Genomic DNA, 27,361 nt, shown 5'->3' with positions numbered 1-27,361 from the left:
TTGGAGGTTTGTACTCTGCTACATCAAAAGAAAAAGGGCATTTTCTTCAGCAGTATAGATATTTACTCTGAAAAGCACAACTATACACCACACAGCATGATGAAAATGATCCAGCTTTTGCATGCATACACTTTGGTTGAACAACAACAGTCCCCAGCAGTGCCAGATTTCAAAGGTAATACATCAAGAGTGTGTATCAAAACCTGTGTGCACCCTCTCTGCTTATAAAGAGAAAGACTACACTGATCTTTAAAGCTGAAGTAATTGGACACCTACCTGCATATTTACATTGCCTGGCATAGTGTTACAGTTACTTTTTTTTGCGGATTCCATGGTGCATTTGTACAAGATGCAATAGATACCCTTGATTTTTCTTTTGAGTGAAGGGCTGTGTTCCAAGTGAGACCATCTCTGTTGCCCTCTATGGAAGCTTCAGCACTACTGATTTTCCTCTCTTTGGGATTCATCCATTCATCCTTCTTTGTTTTTTAAAGAATTTTTAATGAATTTTTATCATGTGAGGATGAAATGCTACTCAACTTATTAACTTGTATATCTTACTTCCTTAGAGAAAAGTCACCAGTTTTTGTAGAAATTGAAAGTGGAAAAAAAAAAAGAGGGGTTAAAAGGTTTAGCAACATCCAGTGCTGTACTGAATTATGTAAGGCAAAAATATTAAGTAATAATATTTTTCGTATTGCACAGAGTCTGTTTGGGGATTATGTGCAGCAGGATGTATGGATCCCAGACTCCTTTCTTTACTTTTTTGGGGGCTTTAAAGCATTCTAGTAGCTAAAAAAGTTGTTACTTTGGAAAACTTTTTTGCTTTTCTATTTTTTTTTTCTTGCAGTATCTCAAGGGTTAGCATTACTGAACAGTAAAACTATTTTGTAAAGCTGAAGTCCCCAAACTGTTTCTGCTTTGTGTGGTGTTGAGTGCACAACAAACAATATCAGCTTGCTGCTCCTGCTGTCAGTCAAGATCTCCTATAGCTGTTGCAGAAGATTTGTGCATCCCATGCCAGAGGAACTGGGTTTCAAATCTTGTTTGACAGCTCTGGAGGAGCCTGTGCTGTGCATGCAGCTATTTTTGTGGTGAAAGCTACATAATGTGGAATGTTAGATATTTCAGGTGGGTTTTTCTGTTGCTGGATTTGTGCTGTGAGCTCCCTGAGCACGGTCAGGATGCCCAAGGTGAGACACCCGAGGTGAGGGCTGTGTCCCACTGTGCTGCACCCTCCTGCCCTTGGATTCCTGTGTGCCAGCAGCACATCCAGCCCTGCCTGGGGCTCCCCTTGCTGTGCCCAGGCAGGGGAAGAGGTCCCAATGCTCTTCCACCCACACAGGTGTAATGGGAGAATGGGGCTGCAAATGTCCCGGCTGTTCAGCCCAGCCTCTTCTTCATCAGTGCTAAACCATGTTTCAGAAAAATATTTTGAAATCCTTCTCCTTGAAGAATCTGAATCAAGGTAAATAATTTTCCTGACATCTGCTTCCACAATGTTTTGCTTGCCATTATGTGCAGATCTATTCTATTGCATAGCACTTGCCAGCGTGGGAACATTTTGTGCTCTGATGTATTCAAAATTATGTTTAATGACTTTGGCCTTCACATATTAGGGCTTTTATTTCTGAAAAATGTTTATAGCATGCAAACAGAGGAAGCAGGTGTGAACATGCAGGCACATAAGCTAAATCTCCAAGAGAGAGTTTTAGTTGTTGGTAAATTTTGGAAGTTTTGTGATAGATCAGTGGCAGTCTCAGAAATGTCATCCTCCAAAACACAATTGTGTGCCTATGTGAGTTAAGGCAAGAAAAAAAATTTAAAATTGTATTTTAAGATGCTCATTACCCTAGGAATCACTCCTGCCTTGTTAAAACTGATTTCCTTTTGTCCTGTAGGTTGTCCTAGAGCACACCTGGGGAGATTGGAGATGTTTTGATATTGGAGTTCTGAACAAGGAAACACGCTATGGGTTTCAATGCACGTACACATCTATATATCTATAGCTTACACAAGTTTAAAGGAAATCAATCAGCAATTGACTATTGCAGAGCAGTGGTGATAGCATCTGGAAGTAGGGACAGTTTTCTAAGTCTGAGCAAGGCTTTTGAATGGTCTCGTACTTTTTGAGGGCAAAATAACTCAAGGATGAAGCTTGAGTAACTGCAGAATTTCATTATTTTAGTATTTCTGTAAGTGCAGATGAAAATGCAGAGGATTCATTTGTCACCAAATGTTTCCAAATCCAAAGTCTGTAAGACAGAGTTGCTCTCAAGGCATTGTCTAAGTGGCCCCCATGGCTTTGGCCTCTGTCTGCTCCTGTTGACCTTTAAAGCGTGCTGGAGGGCTCATCCCTTCCCTGGGCCTTAAGGAGGGAGGCATGGCTACCAAATGTAATTCCTGATGCTTCTTTCCTGCTCAGTCCTTGCTGGTTGGAAGGCCTGGGTGAAACTGCCCAAGGGCAAACACACTGTTCTGAACAAACAAGGAAAATGAAAGCGTGTAAAGCAAAACGAGTCCGACCATTCCTTCCCAGCAGCAGAGTTTGCTCTTAGCTTTATTCAAACATTGGTTCCCCATTCCTCCTCCCACTGGAAAACATTAAATTATTATAAGTGATACTGAGTGTTTCATGCATTTTGTAGTACCTCAGGTCATAGAGGTTGCCAGTAAGTGCAGTGTTTTACTTCCAAGCTTGGGCCTCTTGATGTCTTGGCTGCTGCCACTGGAGGTTTAGGTGTCAGAATTGTGCTGCATGTGTGGTGTCAGCTCTGCCTGTGAGCACAAGCCACAGCTCCATCTCCCAGCCTCCCAATTGCTATTAAAGGAGACAGCAGCAACCTTGCAGCAGGCATCTCATTTCATCAAAGTAGTGGTAAACTATCTTCAAAAAATCCTTCTCTCACTTCAAAATCCTTTAGTTTTGGTGACAAATGTTGGGGTATATTTGCATACAAATCCTTTTCTTCCAGGAAGAGGCTTATTTTTTTGTTGCTGCTGTGTTTTTTAACGCTTTCTAAACATAGTTTGTCTGAAAGTTTTATGAGCCACTCCTCTTTTTTTTTTCATACACAGCCTGATGTGCTGTCTGCTTCTGGAACAGAAGATACTGAAACAACATTAAATTGCTTGTTGGTTCCTCTTTTGAGGACAGCCTAAGCATGTTTTGCTATAGAGCGATTTCCCTTGCCACTTACAATTCTTTGGCTTCTCATCTCCATTCATAACTTTGCTTATCTTGCACATATAAATTAGCAGTACAAATACAATTGGATCTGGCATCATGGCTGCAAGGGGTTTTTAAAATTTTTCACTATTGGTTTAACTTTTTTTCAAGTTTGGTTTAAAAGGCTGGGGTTTTTATTCATTAACTTTCCATTCTAATCAACTGTCCTAAGATAGTGGCAGTCAAATGGAAATTTTATTTACTCTTTCTGATGGGAAATATGGTTTAAGAGAGGTTAATTTTCTCCCACTGAAAATCTACCCTGTAGAAGCACTTTTATCTCTTGATGACTGGTTGCATGGCAAAAACATCTCAGCCTCATCTGTCGTATTCTTGGGCACCATTTTATCTCCTCTGCAATCGAATTTGTCTGTAGTGGAACCAACATTCTTTTTATCACCCAAGGTCTGATCTTCCAGCTTTCACCTTCAAAAGCACAGCCATCCTTAGGCAGACTGGTAGCTCAGAATGATTTATAACTGAGGAGAACTTTGAAGTTCCTATAAATAACCAAAAAAAGAGCAGTGTTTTCTGCCTTTTTTAGTTATACTGCAGTTTGCTTGCTTATGCTTAGGCATCTCTTGTGTCTTCCATTCTCTATCAGTGACATGCAGCCAGTAATGACTGTGCCACCAGTTTCTGAGTGGCCTGATAAGAATCCTAAGATAGTAATGTAAAGCCCAGGGAAAAATGATTCTCAAGTGTTTTTCACACCAGTGGTAAGGATCAGCATGGGGCTGCATGTGAAATGCAGGCACCCCATTCAAGGGGACTCTGTAGAGAACATGTTTAATTCCCAGAGCAGCAAGTCTGCACATCACTTCTGCAAGACTGAGCTCTCCAGCTGCACACAGCCATCACTGACATGTTGGGAGGTTGCTGAGTGATTCACATCCAGCAGCTTAGCAAGGGGAGGCTGAACAAATGGCACTGGAGATGCTTTCATTTGGAGGAATACCAAATGTTCCTGCTCTCTCAGCCCCTAGATATGGGATATCTACTTTGTGACCTTCAGAAAGAGAAAGAAATTCACATTTCTCAGCAAGATGGCTTTGATGGTGATCATAAACCCCCAAGATATGCTGTGTGCTTGTAATTTAAGGAAGAAACACAGAAATCTGGAAATTCATATGCAGATACCTAATTCAACATCAATTTTCTCCCTCACATCCAGGATGCAGTTAGAATACTGTCACCTTTGATGGTTTTTTGTTTCAATTGTTTGTTTGTTTTTGGCATATATTTACTTTCTCTTTTAACACTGATAGCATGTCAGATTTAAACCATTTTTTTTCCTTCCCTTCGGGGAACTGTCTACTGGAAATAAGTGCAGTGACATATTGTTGTTATCAGCTCATATTATGGTAACACAGAGAATTCCAAACCAAAGATCACAGCCCAAATCTTTGGGGATATGTAGACATGCTGTGGAACTCTAACAGCTACTCAGATCTTGCTCCAGTGAGACTTTCAGGACTGGGATTAATTTGGAGTGCACAGGGATCTTGCAGTGGAAAGGGAAATACTTTTTCCACTGTTTCCAGCAGTGGAAAGGGAAATATCTACTGCTGAGGGTGAGGTAGGACGTAAGGGTTGAAGGGCCATAAAACCAGATGCTTCCCTTAATGGGCATCAGCCTAAAGTATCTGAAAACCTCACACTCTACAGGACTTACAGGGAGCTACATGCAGGTATTGAGGTTCATAAGGGTGTTTCCATCTGGAGCTTTGCAAAAAAGTGGAGAAGGGAGTGGAAGGGAGGAGAGCAGATTTGAGTTTCTGCAGAGCAGAAACCATAGTCATAAACACAGAAGATTTCACCTCTGAAAACATCCTTTCATACCCCATGTATGGTTGATTTTTGTGTTGATCTCACAACTACAAGACATTCAGGGTCTCCCCTTGCTACTTGTGTGTTGGAACATTTGTTTTTCCCAGAAGTGACCCTGTGCTAGGCATGAACATCCTTGGCTGCTTTCCATAGTGTCAACAGAGGAAGAAAACATCAGTGGCTTTTACAAGAAACTGATGTTGTGCAGGAGACCATTGTTAGACTTGCCTCCTCAGGAATGTGTGCATTCCTGTGCCTCTCCACAAAGCTGGCTGTGGCTGACACCAGCACAGAAGGATCTGCACCCAGCTGCTTTCCTGGAGGTGATGGGCTCATGGAAGTGGCAGGAGTGGAAGTGCTCCTGTGGGCAGCAAGCCACACCAGCTCCTGCTGCACAGGCCCTGAAGGGATTTTGTGCTGCATGTGATGAGGTTCGGCCCTTACAGAGGGCAGAGGAGAGGGGGGAGATGCCTTCCCCCCCATCTCCTCCATGAGCACCTGTTAAAGAGCTAAGCATACGCTGCTCTGGATTTGCAAATCATTATAATGACAGACTGTGACAATAAAAAGAGCCATGAAAATAGATCATGTAAAGAAGTCCTGGATTAAAAATCCCCTGGTACACTGGGACATGATAAAACTCCACTAAGTCAATAATCTGTGCATTAAGAACTCCTCTGGTTATGTAAAGCAACTAAAACAGTCTGTTTTTCTCAGTGAGCCAGAGGAAGCAGTAGCTTGGGTATGTAATAGGATGATAAAGAGTGCTTGCTTTTCAGTAGCCCTTACAGTCTAACTTGATTTACAGATCAGATCTCTGCTGCTGACAGTAGAAAGACTGTAATGATGCCAATGACCGTGTCTAAGAGAGTCTCGGTTGTGTCTTTATTCCAAGTCCTCAGAAAGGAAATAATAAAAACAGATAATCACATTAAAGTAATGGTTTCAGATGACACTCACACAAAATAAGGTTATTCAGTTAAGCTGCTAGTTTGTCTTCTTCATTCCCGTGTTCTTGAATATTGCAGGAGTTCTGCATGAGAGTATGAATTTATGGACCGTGCGTGGCGGAGCGATTCAGCAGAGCTGGGAACAATGTGCATTAATGACAATAATAGCATTAGAACAGCATCTACAGAGGCAATCATGACACAGGGCCCTGTTGTCCTTATCCAAGAGAGCTTATTATGCAAGTGAAAAACAGGAAGGAGACCTACTTTCTGATTCCCCCCTCCTTTATAGCTTTCATTGTCTCGGTGCTTTGTAAGCTATGTTTTAGCATCTCTGCTTGAGTTTTATTTTGTATTAAAAGGAGTGCTTTGCACGGATAGTTTCATGTTGAAGATGTACTCCACATCTCTTTTACATTTTCTCAGCCCTTAAGTATGACTTTCTCAAAACTGACTCCCTTGGCAGGTGAAGAAAAATGCACCTTTGGGAGCATTTTGTCCTGACACACACCCTCTCTTTGAACTTTCTCATCGACACCAAGCTTTTTGTGTTAAAGCAGGTATGAAATAAGTTGTCAAAATTAAGCAGCTAAAGAATAGTGGCTTAAAATAATTTCTTTTCATGTTGAGCTGCCTCTTAGTCTCTGGTTAAATGCTACACAGGGTCTTTGATATTTCCACCCCACCTTTCTCTCTACTGCAGCTGAGTGAGGGCTGATTCCCTGCTTAGCTGCGCTCGTGGTTTTAATCCCCAGAGATATAAACTACAGAAGAGACTATTGCTCTATCCCTTTTCCTTCTGAAGTACCTGTGTCAGCCTCTACTTGCCTTTCCCTTGTTTACCCTTTCAGTGTCCTTGTCATCCAGCTATTAATGTTTGCAAGGTCTCCTGACACACACAGGGGTGTGTGTGCACCTGGGCCTCTCTGGTGAATGCTGCAGAACTCCTTTGGGTGTTAACAGGGCTGCTCTCAGTAGTCCTGCTAAACAGCAAGGGAATTTACATTTACAAAGCCAGTAATCAACTCTCTTACTTGGAAAGTCATTTCTCTACTACATCTACTTCAACGGTGGCCAATGCAGTAGACATCCACATCCATTATCATGGACTTTGCAATTTTAAGATTCAAAGGAACTGATGAAAATACACTGGGACATTTATCACATCAAAGATGTGATATTGCAGGGCAGAGATATTATAGTTTGTCTCTCTGTCATGCATATGTTATGAATGGCTCTGTCACAAGGGAGACAGAAGATTCTGTCATTTTTTGGACTGTTCCTAAAGATGCTGATGCTTTAACAGAGGGCTAAGCCATACCTGCAAGGGGTGTAGTAATTTAGGCTCCTCCTACTCTCATGGAATAGTTCCCTGGAACAGCATAGCCTACCTTGTTGCTTTAGATGCAATTTCATCTCATGTAAAATATGCCATGAGCACTTCCAGTTTAAGGCAAACACAGCTCTCCATTGACTTTAATTGGAGCAGTTTTCTGAATGCCCCAACAGAACCAGGTGGAAAACCAATCCTAGAAATTAATGGGAATCAGGTGGTTTAGTCTATTTAAAAACTTTGAAAATCCCAGCATACATTACAATATTCTTTGAGGAATACTTAGTGTAAGATAGCCTGAATTATCCAAATTCAGTTTTCCAAAACTCCCTGTTATTCATGTTTCTCATTATCTATAAATTACATTCAAAATTACCTTAATTACCTGAAACCTTGGTTATCCAGACATGTTTGTTGTCCCCTGTGATGCTCTGGTAATTGATCTTGTACTGCATTGCTCCAGCTGATGCTTCAGTGGTTACAGAATGAAGGCACTGTTGGTCTGCCACGTGCTACTACAGGTTTGTCTTTTCTGTGCTGCTCAGCATAAAGTTGGTGCAGAGCTACAAAGAGTACATGGAAAGCTCTTAATCATTACATTGATAGGTATTTGGAGAAAGTAGAGCTGTTATCAACTTCTCCAGGTCTAACAGGACCTTTCTTGACTTAACTCTGGAGAAAATAGAAGAGGATGAAATGAAACTTCCTAAGCAGCAAAGTACTTCAACACTGCCAATAAAGATCTGCCTTTTCACAGTTCCAGATCCACTGGTTTACTCTGGTCAAACCAATTTGCCCTCAAAATTAGGTGAGAGAAATCCCAGGGTGATTCACCAATTATTAATCTGATTAATTTACTACTGTCACCCACCATAGATGCCCGAACCAGAAAAAATATTGTACTTTGAAGTTCCATAACAAAAATGTCACTAAAGCTTATGGTTTGTACAGAACCTTAATTCCCACATATGTGGTATCTTTCTACCATGTAAAATCTTGTTTCCAGGAAAACTTATTGTCTGGTGTATGGCATCCAGTAAATTTCAAGAAAGTAAATTTGTCATAACTAATATTTAGTCATTAGTTATTCCCTCATTATAGCTCCTGAATCATGACCTAGAATATAGCTTCATAATGATCACATTAGTTTTTGAATATGATGGTGTTGCAGCCTTAATTAAGACCAAACGCTGAAGCATTTTCTCACAATATTCTCAGGTGGAGGGGTTGGATCACAAACTCACTTTCTCTGTTTGAAATGAGGCATTGCAATGGCATGTTAAAATGTTGTAATTCCAGCAGGGTTATTTTGGTAAATTGAATTTTTCTGGTGGTGCAGGTCATTTGGACAAGACTTGTAGCTGCTGAGTAGCTTTGCATGAATAAATCAGTTACTATGACAAATGCCATCACTCCAATATTTAAGGCAAAGCCCTGGTTTTTGACTGTTGCACCCCAAATGTTGTTTGGTCTCTGCTGTCACCTTTGGGTGTGGCTGTTTGTTTCAGTGGTCCTGTACATTTATAGTTGCCATAGGGGCATTGATAGCTTCATGTGATTGTGACCAGTTTTGTCATCCATTTAGAAAAGATATGTATCAACTGGAGCAATAAAGATGTAGTTCTTAGCTGAAATGGGTTGCTGTACAGCAGGATTTCTTTACAGGTTCCAGAGCATCACAGCAGTTAGAGATGACATCCTTCTATATTGGAATTTCTGCATTTCTCTGTTGGTCCCTGGTTATTTATTGCTTTTGGGCCCTCCAAGATCAGAAGCTTGTTGTGACTCTAAGAATGTGGTCATGATTCCTGTTACAAATGTAAGTTTAGATCTTGAGTAAATTTCCACCAAATGGGACTTGGATCAGAGGTGGTTTCTGAGCCACAAACTCCCACAGCTGCTCTCACTGTGGCTCCACTTAGGTACCTGCTCCTGCCCGAGGCTGTCCCTGAGGCCAGGAGCCAGCAGAAAAGGACAAATCCTGCAGTAAAATACCACTTGCTATGAGGAACTGAGCTTTTAGTTGACCTACTTGACATACCCTAAAGGCATTTAAAGGGAATATCAAATATATGAAAGACTTGTTTAAATGAAAAGTGAGCAGTTCTGAATCTCACATTTCCCCACTGTGGCCCTGTGTCTTGTGGAGTCACTGTACTTTGTGTAGCAGGACTTTGTACTCTGCTGTTCTATCCAGCAAGATTCAGACTATAAGCCATACCTATATTTAAATTAATAAGCCATATCTATATTTAAATTAGATGTATTGACTTTTAAAAGTAATGTTTATTGTTCTTTTCTTGGAACTATTGCATGTTTCACTGCCATGAAAAGTTATTTTAAGTCCTTTCAGTGGGGTGAGAAGATCAAGTAGAATAAAAACCCCTCTGTATAAAAGCTGCAATGTGGTCTTCAAAGAGTGTACTTCTCATAGTGTGGAGAGATCCATGTCAAAGATTTGCAGTGATTGCTCTTTGTTCTAGTGGAACCACTAGTTCTCTGATATACTGCATAAATCTGATCTTCTGCATTAGTGTAAACATGTACTGAGCTGCCTTATCAAGATCAAATTATTTAGATAATTTGTCTTATCTTTATGGCTTTTTTTTATTAATGCTAATTTGTGGCAGAGCAATATATTAAAAAAAAGTTGTATGTGGGTTTAATAGTCTGAAGCAATTTTTAAGTTTTTATTGTAACTTTATTGCATTTGCATTGGTTCTTAATCATCTTTATTGTTCAGAGTTTTTTCCCAAACTAGCAAACTCTGTGATGTACTATTATTTCCCACATTGTACCAAGGCACTCCTCTAACATATATTTAAATACAGTTCTGCATGTAAAATCCATTAAAGAGTTCTCCTTCATGTTTTCCTATTATGAGATATTTACTCTTAATCCAAACAGCTCTACAGATTTCCTCCCTAAAGTCAGTCCCTCCATCTTACTGAATAAGGCTTGTTCTGGGCTGGGGGAAATGTCAGGTTTTGCATTGCTACAGGTTTATGGATGTCCTGATTCTGTGGCTTTACTGGGAACTGAATGGGTGCCTTGACACATTGTTGTAATGAAGCAAAATATGCATTTGATTAATTTTTAAAGGCTTTTTTGATGCCCTCTGTGTGTACGTGTGTGCTACTTCAGTGTTCTCTCCTTCTTAACTCCTCCTACAGGCAGCATCTGTGAAACCATTATTGTTTTCCTCACACAGAGAAATTGCTCCCATAGCCTTCAAAATTTGAAGAATCGTTCAAGGGCAGAAAAAAGATAAATGACTGGCAGTTGTTTTTCAGTTATAATAATTTTATTAGTCATGCATTCTCCTGTGTTTTTTCAGAGCTCTGGGACTTCTTTCTCTGAGCAATTAGAGCTTTTGAACAAAGAAAACTTCTGCTTAGATGCAATGATGAATTTAATACCCCTGCCCACACTCCTCAGCTGAATCTGGGGACATTGTGGTGAGTTTTAATACCTGAAGCTTTGTCTGTGTGATTCTCTCTGCTTGGGGGCTCTTGATGCAAATTCATGTAAAACATTGTAAGAAAAGAACCATCCCTCCCTCTGCCCCCTACGGCGCATTATTTCTGCATTCCCATCAGCCTAGGGGTGTGCAGAAGGGTTCTTTCATACAGGTGCATGAAATAGTTGGAAGTAATCATTTATTACAGTTTTCTAGTAATAATTTTTGCAGCTGGTTGTTCCAGGCCCTGGGCTCCCAGCACCCCCCAAGGCAGAGCCCTCGCTGCTCACTGCGGGCTGGGCTGGCCCCTGAGCAGCTCCCGAGGGACATCGCCCATGTCCATCGAGTTCTTCCTGCTGGAACCAAGAGATGGTGGCAATACCTAATCTGCATTGACCCTAAAGTGAGCACAGCCCCATTTCCAAGGCAGGAGGAAATCCCTGCTGGGGGCTGCTCTGTGAGTGACTGGGGTGTTTCCAGCCTGGAGGGAGAGCAGAGGCTGCTGTGCTTTAAGTTACTTATACCTAAGTTTATGAAATGCATGCAGGAATATTAGGTCTCTATAGCTTGGGACAGTTTTTTTAATGAAAACCAATTAGTCAAAACCAAAATATTAATGAAAAAGTAATTTTTGAGGTGTTTCCCAAAATTAAATCATTAAGGAAAATTTTGAGTATTAACTAACGCACTTTTTAGGTAAAAAAACTAGAATGCTAAAAATAGAAATTTTAAACTGTTAAAACTTTTGGAGATTTTGTTTTAAACTTTCAGAGATTTTATTTTGGAGATTTTGACTTTTTGTCATTAAAATATGTCTTTGGTTGCTTTTGTGAGGCGTTTTGGTTGCTGTCGTTTGCTGTTTGGTTATATGGTTGGCTATTGTTCTGATTTGCTGTTGTTTTCTTAGATGTTGACTCTTGCACTCCCTCTTGTGAGAGGGAAGACTGTTTAATGAAACAGGAAATGTTTCTATTCTAATGTGACCTATGAATTCCTGACTGTGTGGAAATAAATAATTTTCCTAAGTTAAAAAATTTTATAACAAATGGTATAGAAAGCTAACAACGTTGGTGAAACCCAGGAGCTTCATAAAGTAGCAATTACCCTTTCACTTTTAGATATTTTGCCTTTTTTCCCTTGTATTTTGTTCTTTTAAAGCCTAACATATTAAGAAAACCTGTCAATTTTAATGTTTTTAAGTGGTTCCTCAAAAAGACAAAGAGAAAAAAAAGAACTTTATTCCTATTGTTAGAGTGTCAGTATCTGGAGAGCCTTTATTTTTTTCCTTTTTAAAGCTTTGAATTGTTCTGTTTGAAGTTCAAATTCAGGAATAAAACAAGAGTCAAAACTGAAGGTATGTTTCTATATAGCAAATTAATGGACTTAACCAGGAAAAAGCTGTGTTCAGCTCTAAAGCTTGTCACATAAAAGGAATTTTAACCTCTTTGGGATTTCTTTTTTTTGGTTTTCTTTCTTTTTTGACCCCCCCCAAAGGCCATTTTTCCAACATTTCAGAACTACAGAACATGTGTACCTTGATAGTTATGTGTGAAAATTTATAATAGGCACTTTGTGGGGTTGAGTGGAGTCCCATTGAAGTGAACAGAGAGCTTGGCCTAGGCCTTAAATACACAATTACAATAATTTAAGCTTCTAAGTCAAAATCCATATAAAGCAAATAAAAATTACTGCTGAGCCTTTGAATTTCAGCCTTCACTCTGTGTGTATTAGTGGAAGGAAAATTACATTTGAAGTGGTCACCATGCAGATGTTGGCCAGGAGTTCTGATTTTCTTGTAGAATCTGATTTTTCTCTCTCTGATCAGCTCAAAGCCAGCGTGCAGTTAGCACGTGCTCACTTTTCAGTCATGCCCCAAAATCCCCAGGGTGAGCACATCCTTCAATCCACAAATCCAAGGGGGATTTTTCCAACACAGATTGATTTGTGTATGCATATTTAGGTGTTAGGGAGAGAAGTAAAGCTGTTGAGAGACTTCTGCAAGATTTAGAGAGAGAAATGTGTTGTTACAGATTATAATAAGGTGTAAAGGTTTTTCACTCCCTAAAATGGAGAAGCTGACATATTAAATTGCATGTGCTCTAGTGATGTGGACTGACTCAGAGAACTTGAAGGAAATAACAGCTGTGCACATCAAAGCTTAAAAATAGAAACTTCATCAGGCTGTAGCAGTTCAGAATGGATGAAGAAATCAAAAACTTATTAATTACAGTGCTTAGAGAAAGGAAAGCTAAAGTTCAAACTTTCTGAAGGCTGAATGCTGCCAGCAGTGCTGCAGCATGTCTGTGCTGGGTGGCAGCACCTTGTCCTGCTGAGCCACTGTTAAAGGACACACACAGGCACCTGTGGCCATTTCAGATAGCCCAAGAGGACTCAGGGGTCCCACCTGAGTTATGGTGTTATGATGTTGGGCATATGGGAGACTCCAGCCCTTCTGGAGTGGCAGCTGGATGCCCTGAGGCATCTCAGATGGCAGTGGATGCTTCAGTCTAAGGAGTAATTGCACATAAACATAAGCACAGACTCACTTTCTCTCACATTTTAATACATAGTCACCTGAAGTGGTTTCATAGCCGGGTTTACAGTGGGTTATTGTAGAAAGTAATGAACAGTTGATCTAATTTTAAACTTAGTAAGAATTCTGAGGTGAATGGAACAGGTGTAGAGCTTAAAATCAAACCAGGTATAAAATTAAAAACTATTCTAGCATCAAAAACTTTAGTTTAAAACTATGATTTAAAGTTGCAGTGGATGGTTGTTTTCCTAATGACCTCTAATTCATGAATTCATTCTAACATTTTCCTTTTAATATATTCATAGCTAAATATAACTTGAATGTTGTCCTAATTACATTCTCATGTTAATGTAGCTCTGATTCAGAATTTCTATCATTATTCTTTGTAGAATTGTTTTGAAATGATGGAAAGTTCAGAGAAGATGCTCCATTCTATGATTGTGCCTTTGAATTATTTATAAAATTCAAAGACAGAAATATAGCTAAAATCTAGTTTGAGTTGTAAATGAGTTCTGGTAATGTAAGGAGGAAGTGCAAGTCCTTTTTGCAGAATGCCATGGGTGCAGCATTAGGTACTGCAGGAGCACTGGGGGCCCAACATGAGCAGAGATGTTCTTGGTTAATAAGAAACCTCCACTGCACCAGCTGGCAAGTGCTGTCTAAGCAGATAAGATAGATGATGTATGGAAGAGGACAGACAAAGAGAGATACAGAGAACTTGCAAAATGGCAGTGCAGGTTAGTGATAAAATTAAGGGAAAACCTGTCCCTGTCTTGGCCAGAACCAACCATCGCTCCCTCTGCGATGTGCCATGGGAACAAAAGCTCTCCCAAGAACTGTTTGCCTCATGTTTTCCACAACCCATTGCAGTGGCAAACAGTACAGTGCTAACATCAGATTGTAGGAACCAGCATTAATACAAAAATTGTGGCTGTGGCCCTGAGCTAGGTAGAGAACAAACAACTGCTGGTGAGACGTGCACGAGTCTGAGAGGGTGAGATGCTGCTGGGGAAAACTCGAAAGGAGAAAAGGAAACTTGTCATAATGTAAGCAGCAGTTTTGCTAGAGGTAAGTGAGGGGAAATTCTTCATTTATAAATGGTTTATTGAGCCATGATAATAAAGCAGTGCTGCAGAAGAAGGATAATTATCTACTTAAGTATCAGATGCCCTAAGGGTACAAGCTTCCCTTCTCTCCTTTGGAAAAATGAATTCAGATTAAACAAATGTCCTTTTTCCTGTTTTAGTGTTGACATGGATTTCCTTCTTATGAGTAAAATTAATTAGTTTTTCCATTCCTTTATTCCTGGTATGGAAATCAGGTCTGCCAATCAACTTTGCAGCTCTTCCTTCAGGCTCCAAGTTTAGCCAATAGCATCATTTATGGATGTGCTCTGTACAATGCACTGGGAAGGCACAACTGAATTACAAGGGGTTTACTATGCCTGGTAATTTACCAAGGGAAACAGCATTGCAGAACTAAAACCCCACAAAATGAGGAGTTTTGTCTCCATCCAGGATTGTTTTGTTTCCAAGTACCTGCTTTCTAAATATATTTTTTTCCTTTCTTAAATGTTAATAACATAAGCTGTAACAAGCGAAAAGGAGAATAGGAGTGGCATAGCTGATTCTGTACAAAAAACCCCTGAGAGACAGATTTTCAAAGCAGATTAGCACCCACAGCTGGGACCAGTCTTCTCTTGTTCTCTTGGGAGCTGCTACAGGTAGAGCTTGCTCAATTCTGCTCCCACTATAGCAAATATCCATTACAGACTTGTCTGTTCTCATCTGGATTTAGAAAAATAATCAAAACCTGCCACTAAATCTTTACTTTGAGAAAATGTCTGGTTTTCTGTCCTATCAGAATGATAAGTGTGATTTTTATAATATAACCTTGGTGTACGTAAACATGTTGCCTCTGTGCTTATGGAAATAATTGATCTTTCACGTGTATTAATCTTATTTCAAATGTCTCACATAGTTCTTGACAATCAGGTTGATGTAACCTTTTTGTGAACCTGTTAACTGCAGAGCAGCTCCTAGTTACCTTTCCTGGATTATAGAGAATATTCCTGAACACCTGCAGGCTTCAAGATGCAGTAAAAATAAAGATGACTGTAATACAATGGCATGGAACTTAATTTTCTTCAAATAGTCTTTTGAATACTTATTTTAATACTGGAAAAAATAATTTTCATAGCCTTTGGTCATGAAAGTTCAAGTGGTGTTAAAGGTTACTTTAAGGTCTTCATTCTGCAAATTCTGTTCTGTAAGTCAGCAAAGAATTCTGTCTGCAGGGAATTGAAATGAGAATCAAGTACTTGCTTGTTGGATCTACACAACTGAGGCTCTGCTAAGAATTCTGGACCATTAGTAATGTTGCATAATTGACTTTCAAGTGAGGAATCATAGCAATTATTAATTACTGTGAACACAGCAGATCAGATGACTGTAAGCAGCATCTGTGTACTTCCATTATTTACTTTATAACTTAATTTCACTGACTGTCAAATCACAGTCACCAAGGTAGAATTAAATCAAAGTATATTTACAGGATTGTGAACACTCTGCTTAAAAGGAAATAGTCTTAATTATCTTAATGTATTTTTAAAAATACATGTTATAGTTACAACAGGTGAGCATTCCTCGTGAATTGTAAATAATGTGTAGAAATAAGTGATCTGCTATGATCAGCATAGTGCCAGCTTGTCATGTTTAGGTGCCTAAAATTAGAGGGGTCAGATCAAGATTTTCAAAAAAATATATCACATATGGGGAAAAGCATTGTAAACTCCTGTCTCAGACAACACATCCAAAACCCTCTTAAATTGCTTTGGCTTTCCTCCATTTTTAATCACAAAAGAAAATGTCTCTGACTTTCACAGGAGATAAATACCAGCATTTCTCCATTGTGATGGTAAATTTGAGTCTGTGAAAAATTTGCTTTCCCTTAAAGGTCTCAGTACAGCACAAGAGCCTTGGTAATTTTGTCCAAATCTGAGGGAATATTCGTCCATATTTGAGGAAAAGAATTCTGAACACAGCATCATATAATTCCCTGTAATTAGCCGTGTGCTTCTTGCTGTGTCACCAGAGAGGAAAAGCTCAGACAATTCAAGGTTGATCAGAACCAGGTTCCAGGCTGGGGATTGAGAGCACTCAGATTTGTGTTTGAGCCTTGACACTGCCACCCTCAGATGTCCTTGTTTGTCCCCTGCGGCCGGTGGAGCGTTTCCGTGACCTGCGTCCCGAGGAAGTGGCTGATTTGTTCCGTACGGCACAAAGGGTCGGCAACGTGGTGGAGAAACATTTCTGTGGCACTTCTCTCACCTTTTCCATCCAGGTTGGTAAAGCAGTCAGCTGAGAAAGGTTTAATGGTTTGTTTTATCAAGCTTTCAGCCTTTTCCCCCAGCCCAATCACAAAAGGAACTTCAAGGAGCAATAAATGCAAAATAACAGCAATAACAGACAAGAAGCCAAATAACTGCATTGCAGTATTCCAGATTTGCCATTGAGAAATCTAAAGAGGAAACCAGTGGGAAAGTGTGGTTAATTACTGACTGCAAAGCCTTGGAGAAAGCCAGCAAACACTCTCAAATGCTGTGCTTGTTTGTGAGTATTTCAGGAAATATTCTTCCTTCAAAGAAGTGTTGGCAGGGCTGACCTCTGGAGAAGGCAGCCACAGCCCCTGTTGCACACACAACCCACTGTACATACTTGAGATAGGTGATCCCTCCTCACAGATATTTATATGCAGACAGAGATCTCTAGCCATGTAAATACATTATAAATTCTGACCTTTCAGTTGTTTGTGCTGGGTGTTTTTATACCAAAAATGAACTCTGTTTAAAGCAAACCAGGACACTAAGCCCATTCATTAGAATCAGAATTTAAGCAAGCACAGTTTGATTAAATTCTTATTCCATGTGTGGATTTATGTTCACAAGGATCAGAAATCTATTGCTAGCTATTGAAAAATATAATCTGAAAAAATGAAAAATAGAAACTTGTTTTTGTGATATGAGATAGTTTCCCTCTTGCTGGGGTGTGATATGGAAAGGAGCTTTGTCCAAAAACTTAGTGTTGAATAGTCCTGAGGAAAAATATGCTAATTTAACAGACAGTGTAATTGATGTAAATGACTGTTGAGTAAGATTTCTGAATTACTGTGTAATCCTTGTTAGATCCTCTAACCTGAGACTTTTCCCTTTGCTTACAGGATGGCCCTGAAGCTGGACAAACAGTGAAGGTGCGTGCTCATTATGCAGAATACAAATTAAGACACAATTATAGGAACTAATAAAAGATCAAAGCTCGTCATCTGCAGTGCATTGCTGTAGTGTGACTTTATCCTTGAGATCAAAAAATCCCAAGTGTACAATAGCAGTAAATACTTTTTATTGAAATTGCACAAGCTAATGTTTACATGTTTTCTTCCTGGACAAAAATTTTCAATCAAGAAAATATCTTTTCTAAGCTGCTGGGTGTATTTATGCAAGGAAAGCCTCATGAAAAAGGCATCTGGTTCTGTTTTTTGTTTGTTTTATGGAGAAAATATTGCCCTTCCATTCAGGATCTCTTTGTTTTTCTGTTTATTGCCTAATGAGTTGTAGCTAATTGTAGGAACAGTTAAACTGAACCACATTATGAAAATATACCTTTTGTCTATTCTATGCTTTCTCTCAGTGTATTCATATCACATTCTTGTTACTGAAGTTTAAATGTAATGGGCCCAGTGAAGCAAAAAACCAGATTTTAAGTGTACTTCCAAAAAAAAAAGGTGGGGGGGTGGAAGGGAAGAGAAGGATTTATGATTATATTCTCCACTTGAGTAATAACACAGATAACATGCAAGATGTCTCTCCAGCCATGTTTCACTGCCTCATAATGCAAATGCAATTGCATGTGTAGTTAGATGATATGCCTCAACGTTAGATAAAGACTATTTTTGCATTTGGAATCAGAGGAAAGTCAAATATAGCTATGGGTTAGCACTTTGTAAAATCAAATAAGATGTCTCAGAGAACCTGTTTGAGTTGATTAAGATAACTGTAACAACCAAATGATGGTGGATAGGAACATTTTACTTTTTTTTCAATTTGCTGAATTGACCTTATTTTTCCTTCTGCCTTTTGCTGCCTACTTTGAATATTTAACAGAGAGGTAATAGGGAGAGAGAAGAAGAAATTAGAATATCACCAAGCTTGGGATGTGATGAAGGAATATAATATGATTTATTTCTGTACTGTGACAAAACAGATTCCTTGACTCATGACTTGGAGTGCATTGTGTGGGTTTCACTGGCAGCGTTGGTTGATAGGTGAAATAATTAGTTAAAATACTTTTGAAGTAAATTTTGTTATTATCACCAGTATGATTTACGATGAAAAAATGAGCATTTATTTTAATAATTTGGACAAGTGTTTTTCTCTCTATTAAGGTATATAGGAATGGTTATATGTGAGAAGAATTATTTATATGAGTGAGCAAAGATGTAAAAAGATGTGACTGTGAACAGTAACAAATGCTTATGTAGGCCTTAAAAAGGCAGGAAGTTCTGTTTTGCTTTGGGTTTGTACTGGAAACACAGAGCATTAAGTGTGCATTACAAAATGGCAGCCACCCTTCAAGCCTCCTTCTCACACTTTTAATAAACACTGAGATGAAAATGACCCGTGCTTACACTGTGAACCCCTAGACTTTGCAATTATGAGTGTGTATTCATAAATCAGAGGTTATCAGTTTAAATTTCTCTACTTTTCTGCATCATTGGGCAACACTGTAATTTATCATCATCGCTTTGGGATGTTTATCATCCAAAAATGCCAACAACTATTTTCTTCAGAGAATTTAGAGCTTTCAAAACTTCAATCAGGAAAGAAATTACTGTGATCAAGATCTTCTTTTAAGTGAACAATTGCATGGATACATAAATAGCTGGTTTCATTTAAACTTTTCTGAATCACAAAGCTTGAAACAACACCTATGTGACCTACAAATAATTTATGAACCTTGAATTCAATGTGTCATGTTTCTGGATGTGGATTTATTTGGGGTTTTCTTTTCATGTATGAGAATCCACAATAATCCAGTCTCCTCTGAGAGAGCTTTTAATTAAAATTTCTGGAACAGACCAAACATTAGAAAAACATTCTAAAAGTAAAAATAGCAAAACATCACAAATATCCAAGGGAGTTTGTGGAGACTGTTTAAGTAGGGTAGGCAAGCGTATCTCAGGAGCTAATTAGGTGTAGCTGATTTTGCTTTGAATGGGGTTACATACCAGATGGTTTCAAGAGTCTTTTCCAGTTGTATTTTTTTGTAATTCTGTATACCTGTGTAAATATATAAATAAATACTGTATGTGTTATGGAGGAACAGAAATACAGGAAGCAGAGGAGTATTGACTTTTCAATTGCTCATTACAAAATTTTACTACAAAATGGGAAGAGCTATCAGCCTAGCTGAAGACAAAAGCTGAGACTGAAAAAGATAAAGGAATTCTCCTTTGTCCACAAGAAGAAATGGTAATCCATGTACAAGAAAAATCTTGAACCTGAATGTGCGTCTCAGGTCTGTCTTAGCAATGGAGATGCTGAAAATTATATGTGCAATGTATGCAGCAGGTTGGAAGGAGAAGACCCTTTCCATGTGATTTTGGCTAGAAATCAGTGATAAGATTGTCTGCCAGTGTTACATGTCCCTTTTGGTGGTGTGAAATGTGCATTTTGTGTTAAAGCCTTTCTAGTTCCCTAATGGGAAGTTGTTCATGATCTAACTTAGTTTCTTTATTGCTGTGCTCTGTTCCTCCTTGGCATCTAAGGTAGCAGAGCCTGCAGTCAATGTTCTAGGGCAGCTGATGGCCCTTGCAAATTCCCTTTTACTGTGTGTTTTCACTGGATGGGTCTTTGGAAGTAATTGTACCTGACCCTCAGTTCACCAATATTTGTAAGTATAGATGGGTCTTTTCCCACCCTTTAGCAGCTGGAAATGTACACATGGTAAGGAATTCTGAACCATGTCCCCAGTCTCAGACAGCAAAATAATGCAATATATTCCTTCATAACATTTTTCATAGCTTTCCACCTATTGTACCTATTCCAGCCCTGTCACCTGTTTATGAGAGAAACAATTGTCCTTCTCCAAAGATGGCCACAGAATTGCACACTGTTTTATTGTGAGAGGTTCTTGAACCACTCACAACAGAGAACGTGAGTATCTCAGGCACCTGAACAGTGTGTCATCAAGCAAAACCTTCTTTTAGCATTCAAGAGATTTTGAATACTTATTTCTTATTATTTGAGAAAGGGAGGAAATTGTGTTTAGGTGCTCCCTTAAAGACTATTAATCTCTGCAATTTTGAGCTCTCTTTTTATTGGAGAACACAAAACCCACGGTGTCCTTGTGCCAGGAACGGAGGGTGAGTTTCATGCTGGTTCTGTTTGAGAATGCCTTAAATATCCAGGTAATTTCATGGATCAGGGAAATCAGCTCTGCATCTTAATGCTGGGCTCTTATTGCTATGTCAAGTGAGCGACGTTTCAAGATTTCCCTGGTATGTTTTATAGCCTTCTTTTCATCATCAAGTCAGCAAATGCTCTGGCTGCCTGGGTGGATGTATAGCTTAGTGTAGAATAAGCTCTCAGGTTTACCTTTTACGTGAGATTCAATCACAAGAAACTCCATGGATTCTGTACTCTGTAAAGGCTAAACAAATCAAGCTGGCAGGAGCATGAAGCAACTAATTTATCTGTAGAGACAAGATAATATTGCACAGCAAGTGTCCATTGCACAAACAGGTATGAACACATCCTCTATTTTGCAGCAGTGTTGAAGTCTCCAGCAGCTCAGCACCTCCTCTGTTATCCATGGGAAAGGAAGGGCCTGTTTGCCAATTGCAGGTTCCCCTAAATAAATGAGAAAGCAAAGCTGATGGTGGCAGTGTGGGTATGTGTGCAGAAACTTATTTTATATGTCACACATTCCACTGGTTATTTTACACTGAGAAGACTGTCTCATGATTATTTTTGATGTACATATTTTTCTTTTCCAGATGTTTTTTAATGCTGTGTTAAATCAATCCACCTGGCTTGCATTCCTCAGAAATCTTAGCCTGAGCTGTGGAGCCCAGGGCTCATTTAAGCCCACAGCAGACTTCTCTTTCATCCTCTTTGTCTATTTATGTCTTGACCCAAAGTACTGGACTTGAGGTTTGAGTCTTTAAATTTAATCAGATCTCATTGCAGACTAATTGCATCGGAAGGATTAAATTCACTAACTGCAATGCTTTTGATGCCTCAGCCTTCTTTCCCTGCAGACCAACAGAAGTGAGCCCTGGTTTAGTGAAGTACTAGAAGCCCTCTTTTGCTCTTTTAGAAGAACAAAAAAAAAGCTGGTGTTTGAGAAATGTGAAGACTTTTCTTACCTTTAAACAAATCTAAAAACTCAGATACAAAAAGATGTGGAAGCAACAAATTTTTGAAAACCAGATTGTACTGAAACATGTGAACAAATCATCTCCTGTGCTTTACCCTTAAGAATGATGATTCTCTTGGAAGCTTGTGTGACGTCCAAAAATGATGTGAGGAAGTGCAGCAGTGTCTTTGAATTACTCTGAGAACCACACTAATAGTATTTGGTTGGAGACTATGTAATATTGTGGACAGGTAATTGGTACAGCAAATTCAGTAGTCTCAGGGCTGCTATGTCTGGTTTGAGCTCAAAATTTTCTTTCTATTTCAGTACTATATTTAGTTTGGGGTGGTTTGGGGTTAGTGATGTGTATTTTCAAAGCTAGGATTATACTGCCCCTTACAGAGACAGAGAAGCAGCAGGATCATCCAGATAGTTTCTCCCCCGCTTCCTTGAAGTCTTTTGCCAGCTCTATGGTTTCTACTCACTCTAAATAATAATTCCTGCCCTTTCCTTCAGAAATTTTTTCAAAATCTGCCTTGTGTTGGTCTAAATCTCCTTTCAGTCCTTTGGCCAGACATGTGGTCCTAAGGCCAGACATAAGTCCTAAGAAGTCTTTGCTTTGTAAAGTCCTTAGTTCTGTTCATAACATGTAGCATTTAGGTTTTGACTGAACAATAAAGAAAAACCATATTGCTTTTTTTTTTGGCAGGCTTATATTTAAGAGGCACTGGTAACTCGGTAAACCCTTCCCTAAAACAAATAATAATTTACATGGCCTAGAATGAAAACAGTTCTTTTGGCCCGCATAATTTGTACAGATCAGTTCCTGATCTGTACATGTACTTCAAACATGTAACATTTGACAGAAGTAAGAGGTGTCTGTGTCCAGCATATACCCATGGAAAGTTTAAGAGATTGTTTTGAAGACTGAAGAAGATGAAAGAAAAGTGGGAATGTGGAAAGAGCCTAGTGATTGATGGACATAACACCATCCTAGCTGTGAATACCAAAGGCCCCAAGGCACTGATAAATTGAAATGATGACCTGGATAATGAAGTCTGATCTAGAAATACTGGGTTGTGAAGTTCCCTGAAGGGATGGGGACTGAAATTTTTCAAAGATTCTCTTTAGCAGTGAATTATGATAGTTCTGAATCTAGATTATTATGAATTTCCAGTAGTGAGTGTCATGGCATGCTGTACCTCTGACTTGTAAAGCAATATAATCCTCTGTCTCTGTACAAACACAGAATAGTCTCTATAGACTATAAATATAAAAAACCTAACCAAACAAACAAAAAAACAAACACCCAACAAAGCATTGTTAAAAATAGGCCAGTATAAATGAGGATAGTAAATGAAATTTCCAGAGATTTAAGTTGAAGAATGGTGATGAAAAGGAACATTTTACTATTCCATGCTAGCAGTTCTACCCTTCTTTCCTGCCATATGGATTTCTTAGATGAATGTTCTCTTTAGGTAGTTTAATTCCAAAAATATCCCCAGAGCTAGTCACAGATATTGACACTGTCTAAATTAAACTATAATAAGCAAGTAAGTGGGTTCAAATGCTTGTTTAAATTGCTTTGGCATGCAGATATTAAAGTCCTGCAGCTCTGCTGGCCACATCCAGCTCCTCCTGGCTGGGCACGTTCCCATTCAGCCCCAGAGCTGCCACTGGGGTTTTCCTGTCCCGGTCTGGTGGGTGGGAGCTGGACCATGGAATCTGCAGCTCCGTGGGACAGGAGGGGAGTGAGCACTGCCAGCAGTGTCCCTGGGAGGGTGATGTGCCTGTCCCAGCCTGTCCCAGCCCCATGGCAGCTCAGCAGAGCCCAGGGGCTTTGCCAGCAGCTGCTCCAGGTGAACCCAGCAGTCGCCTTGGGAGACCTGATCAATTCCCACAGGAAAGGGTTAAACACTGCCAGGGCTCTCTGCATTCTGCCCCTCTGCAGCTCCAGGACAGCCTGCTCCTGCTTTGACAAAAGATTTTTAAATAGCCTTTTTTTATTTTTTTTCCCCTGGTATATGTTCAGATATTTGCAATTTTCATGACAGAAGAATCTTGAACAAATCAGTCTTTTTTTTTTTTATTCAATAAACAGAGTTGCATTTCAAAATGAAAAAGTATTTCTGGCGAAAAGATAGAAATATTTTCCTCTGAAAATGTTATAACTGAGTATTTGACAACAAAAACTTTTTCTTTGTGATAACAAAACCTCCTTTGGAAATGCTGTTTTATTGAATTGACATGTTTTGACCAAAAAAAACAAAACCAATAGAGGGAGGGGTGTTGAGAAATCCATGACATGCTGCTCTTTATTTGCCCCTCAATGACTGAGATTAGGATCAAAAATCCTCTGTTTTAATTAGAAAGTATCTTTCACTTCTTTGTTCCCCTGTTACAGCAATATGTTTTGCATTTAAAGCATTCTCTGTCTTGGAGTAGGTTCAATCAATCAAATGCCACTCTTGAGTACAGGTCCTACAAATACTGTATTGTACTTGAAATGTAAAACCTCTTGAAATCCCATGCATCAGGTCTAAAATCATTAATAGCACAGCCAAGGCTGTCTGATTAATTTTTGTCTGGTTAGTGTATGAATTTCTTTTCAAGCTCCATCTCATCCATAATACTTCTCTTTGTCAGTCTTGTATCTTATAAAACTCTTCACCAAAGAGGGAATGTTTGGTTTTGTTTTGTTTCTTTTTTTTTTTTTTTCAATTCTGTTACAAAACATTGTTTTTGACTAAAATGTATCTCACCAAGAAATGTGCAAAATTATTCCAGTTTTATTCAGACATGTAACTTGATGTTTTTCTGTGTTTTGTAGTAGGTGAAAATTGTTTATTAAGCAAGTGTTGTAAAGCTAGATTTCAGTTAAATAGGTTTTAAAAAGACTAACTCTTTCTAAAAAGTAATATAATGCTTTAAAATGAAACATGACCTGACTGTGCTCTGGTCTTGTGTGATTTTGCACATTTGTCTTTACATTCTTACCTCCCAGGTATTGCTTTTCCCAAGACCCACAGAAAATTATTCATTTGCTGACCACAGATTAGAAGGGATGTGAAAAGACTTCTCTGCCTCATGCCAGTGTGTGCCTTCCACAAGCAGGCACTAACCCACATTTAAACTGTTCATGGTTGGGTTTATTGGGTGTTCCTGCCCAGAGGCATTTTCAGTTGACTGATCTGAGCTAAACTCTGGTGGCCCAGTGTCTGTGTGGATGCTGTGCCAGGGCAGGGTCAGGTTCTTTGTGCATGGTGCTCACCCAGTTTTGGCCAGACAAAGGCAGCCCACTCAGGAGGGTCCTGGGTGCCTTGTCAGTGCAACAAGAAGGAAAAAAATGGCTCCATATTTTTTTCTCCTGAAAGTCACCTCCTCTTCTGAAAAGGAAAAAAGTGTGTACTTAAAGCTGCCCCTGCAAATTTCCAAAGAGCCTGCACAGCTTGGAGGAGTTTGCTTCTTAAAAATGTCAAAAAGAAGGAGTGTGTGTAACATTTTGCATGTAATATCAAGGGAATGGAGGCCTTTCCTAGCCCTGTGTTCCTGTGCCACATGAAAGAGCCAGTACCCTGTCACTGCCCTGTAATCTGTGGAAAGCACATCTGAAATACAGGAATATCTGACCTAGCCCATTTTAGTCTGTTCTGGCAGCACCGTCTTAGCCCATGCAGGACTTTCTTTCTTAGAGAAAAGTCTCTGTCTGAAGTGATTTAGAAATGGAAAACTAAGGTTAAAATAATAGAATAAAACTTGCTCAGCAAGCTCCAGACAGGATGACAGGGTGAAAAGTAGGTAATATTTTTACTGTTAAAAAAAAAATTAAAAAGCCAATAATTCAGGATACTGCAGTGTGTTTCAGTTCATGCTCACATTGGACAAGCCAAGAGCTTCCTGCAAACAGCAAAACCCTTCTCTCAAGGCTCATTTGCCCAATCTCTCCTGAAAGCTGCTTGGGTGCCCTCTGGCAAGGCCACTCATATGCTGGGTCTCTGCTCACTGCATAAAGCTAAGCTGTCCTTTGAAAGAATTTGAAATATGCCTTTAAAGTCCAGTCTCAGGGAGCTTCATCCTCAGCTCCTGTGCTCACATTTTACATTGGCTTTCCCTTGTGCGCAGGGATGGGGTAAAACGCTGCCCTTGTGCAGTGCAGCTCAGCTGGGGACTCCCCAGGGCACAGCCAGGGTGGGGTTTGGAGCTCTGGGCTCCCCTCTGCCTGCCTGGTTTGCAGTTTCAGGGATGGCTCCTGAGAAATCCTCTCTTGCTTGCACTGTGCTGCTTTTCCAGGCAGGGGAGGTGCAGCACTCCCTGCAGGGAGAAGCACCCAACCCTTCTCTTTGGCAGAAATCTCCCTCCAAGTGGATTGTGCACACACACACGTAGCAAATGTTAGGAGATGTGCCTTTAAAAAGAGAAAGGAACAGTCACAAAACATAGCCTGATTCTTCCATAAATGTAGGCAGTAACCTGCTAAAATCGGGTTGAGATGTTTGGCCTCTTCTCAGCTTTGGATCACATAAAAGAAATCAACATCTATGGGTGCAGTTCAGCACAGCTGCCTGGCTTTTTCTGGAGAGAAATTCCTGGTAGACAACTTGGCAGTTCAGGATTAGGATTTTTAAAACAAATTATTCTGTGTCTAAATCAAATGCTGCTGCTCAGGATTTTCTTTCAACACATTACCACTGTTCAATCCTTTGCTTTTGAAGGAAAGAAAAAATTTCACTGAAACTTCTGCATAGCGAGTTCTGTAAATTAAAAGCATCTCTGAGTATTTTAGTAATGATGCCACAATTGACATAAATTGGGGAAAAACCCAAAATTAATCTATCAACAATTACACTGTCTCCTTAACTGAGATTACAGACAGAAAATGTGAAAGAAAAGAAAGTTGTATTTTTTGAGAGATACCACCTTCATTGCTACCATGAAATCTTCATTTCACATCGTCTGCCTGGCATCAGTGATCAGAATTCTCTCTGTGAGAGGCTGAAAGAAAATAAAGTAGACCAGATGGAAAGTGCTCATGTGAATGATTGTCTTGATCTTATTTGTAAATATGTTAAATCTCTAATGATGAATAATTCCTCTGATTTCATGAATGTTGAGTTTCTCAGATTTCAATTATAATTTTTAGTATTTGAAGTAAAGATAATGCCCAGAGGTAACACTTTTTTTAATGGATCTGTGAATGAACTTTATTAATTCCCTATTGAGAAGGTATAGAAAAGGTAATATCACTAATTTCCTCAGCTGGCCTTCCAGCACCTCAGGTGGAGGGGATTTATCTTTAGGGAGTGGTCAGCCTGCCCAGACTGAGGAGTGGATCAGTTCACACTGCATTTAATCAATCCTTTTTTGCCTGACAATAAGTCATGTCTGTGCTCAACAAAAGCCATTCTTTCAATTGTGCCTTTTGGTGAGGCCACCCTGAGTTAAATTCAGAATTATGATCCAGCAGAATATGAATTTATAACCTGTCTTCGATTGTCTGAGCCTGATGTAAGTAGCACAACCTTGATGTCTGGGGCAAGATTTTTCTCTGGTATAAATGGTTCAACTCACTTGTGGAAACATGTGAAGTAAATCAATGGGGCTTTTTCCATTTC

General features: G+C 39.4%; 1 protein-coding gene across 2 annotated transcripts in view; it reads left to right on the top strand.

Moving 5' to 3' along the window:
- Positions 1-27,361, top strand: part of FHIT (fragile histidine triad diadenosine triphosphatase) — a 518,625-nt gene that overhangs the window by 367,704 nt on the left and 123,560 nt on the right. For both annotated transcript variants that reach the window (XM_054516097.1, XM_036391301.2), the window contains 2 exons: positions 16,532-16,677; positions 17,554-17,583. In XM_054516097.1, the coding sequence (XP_054372072.1) occupies positions 16,532-16,677; positions 17,554-17,583 (176 nt within the window). The remainder of the gene's footprint in view (positions 1-16,531; positions 16,678-17,553; positions 17,584-27,361) is intronic.

This window comes from Molothrus ater, chromosome 11, assembly GCF_012460135.2.
Source record: "Molothrus ater isolate BHLD 08-10-18 breed brown headed cowbird chromosome 11, BPBGC_Mater_1.1, whole genome shotgun sequence".
Lineage (NCBI taxonomy): Eukaryota > Metazoa > Chordata > Aves > Passeriformes > Icteridae > Molothrus > Molothrus ater.
This window is presented reverse-complemented; position numbering and strand designations above follow the sequence as displayed.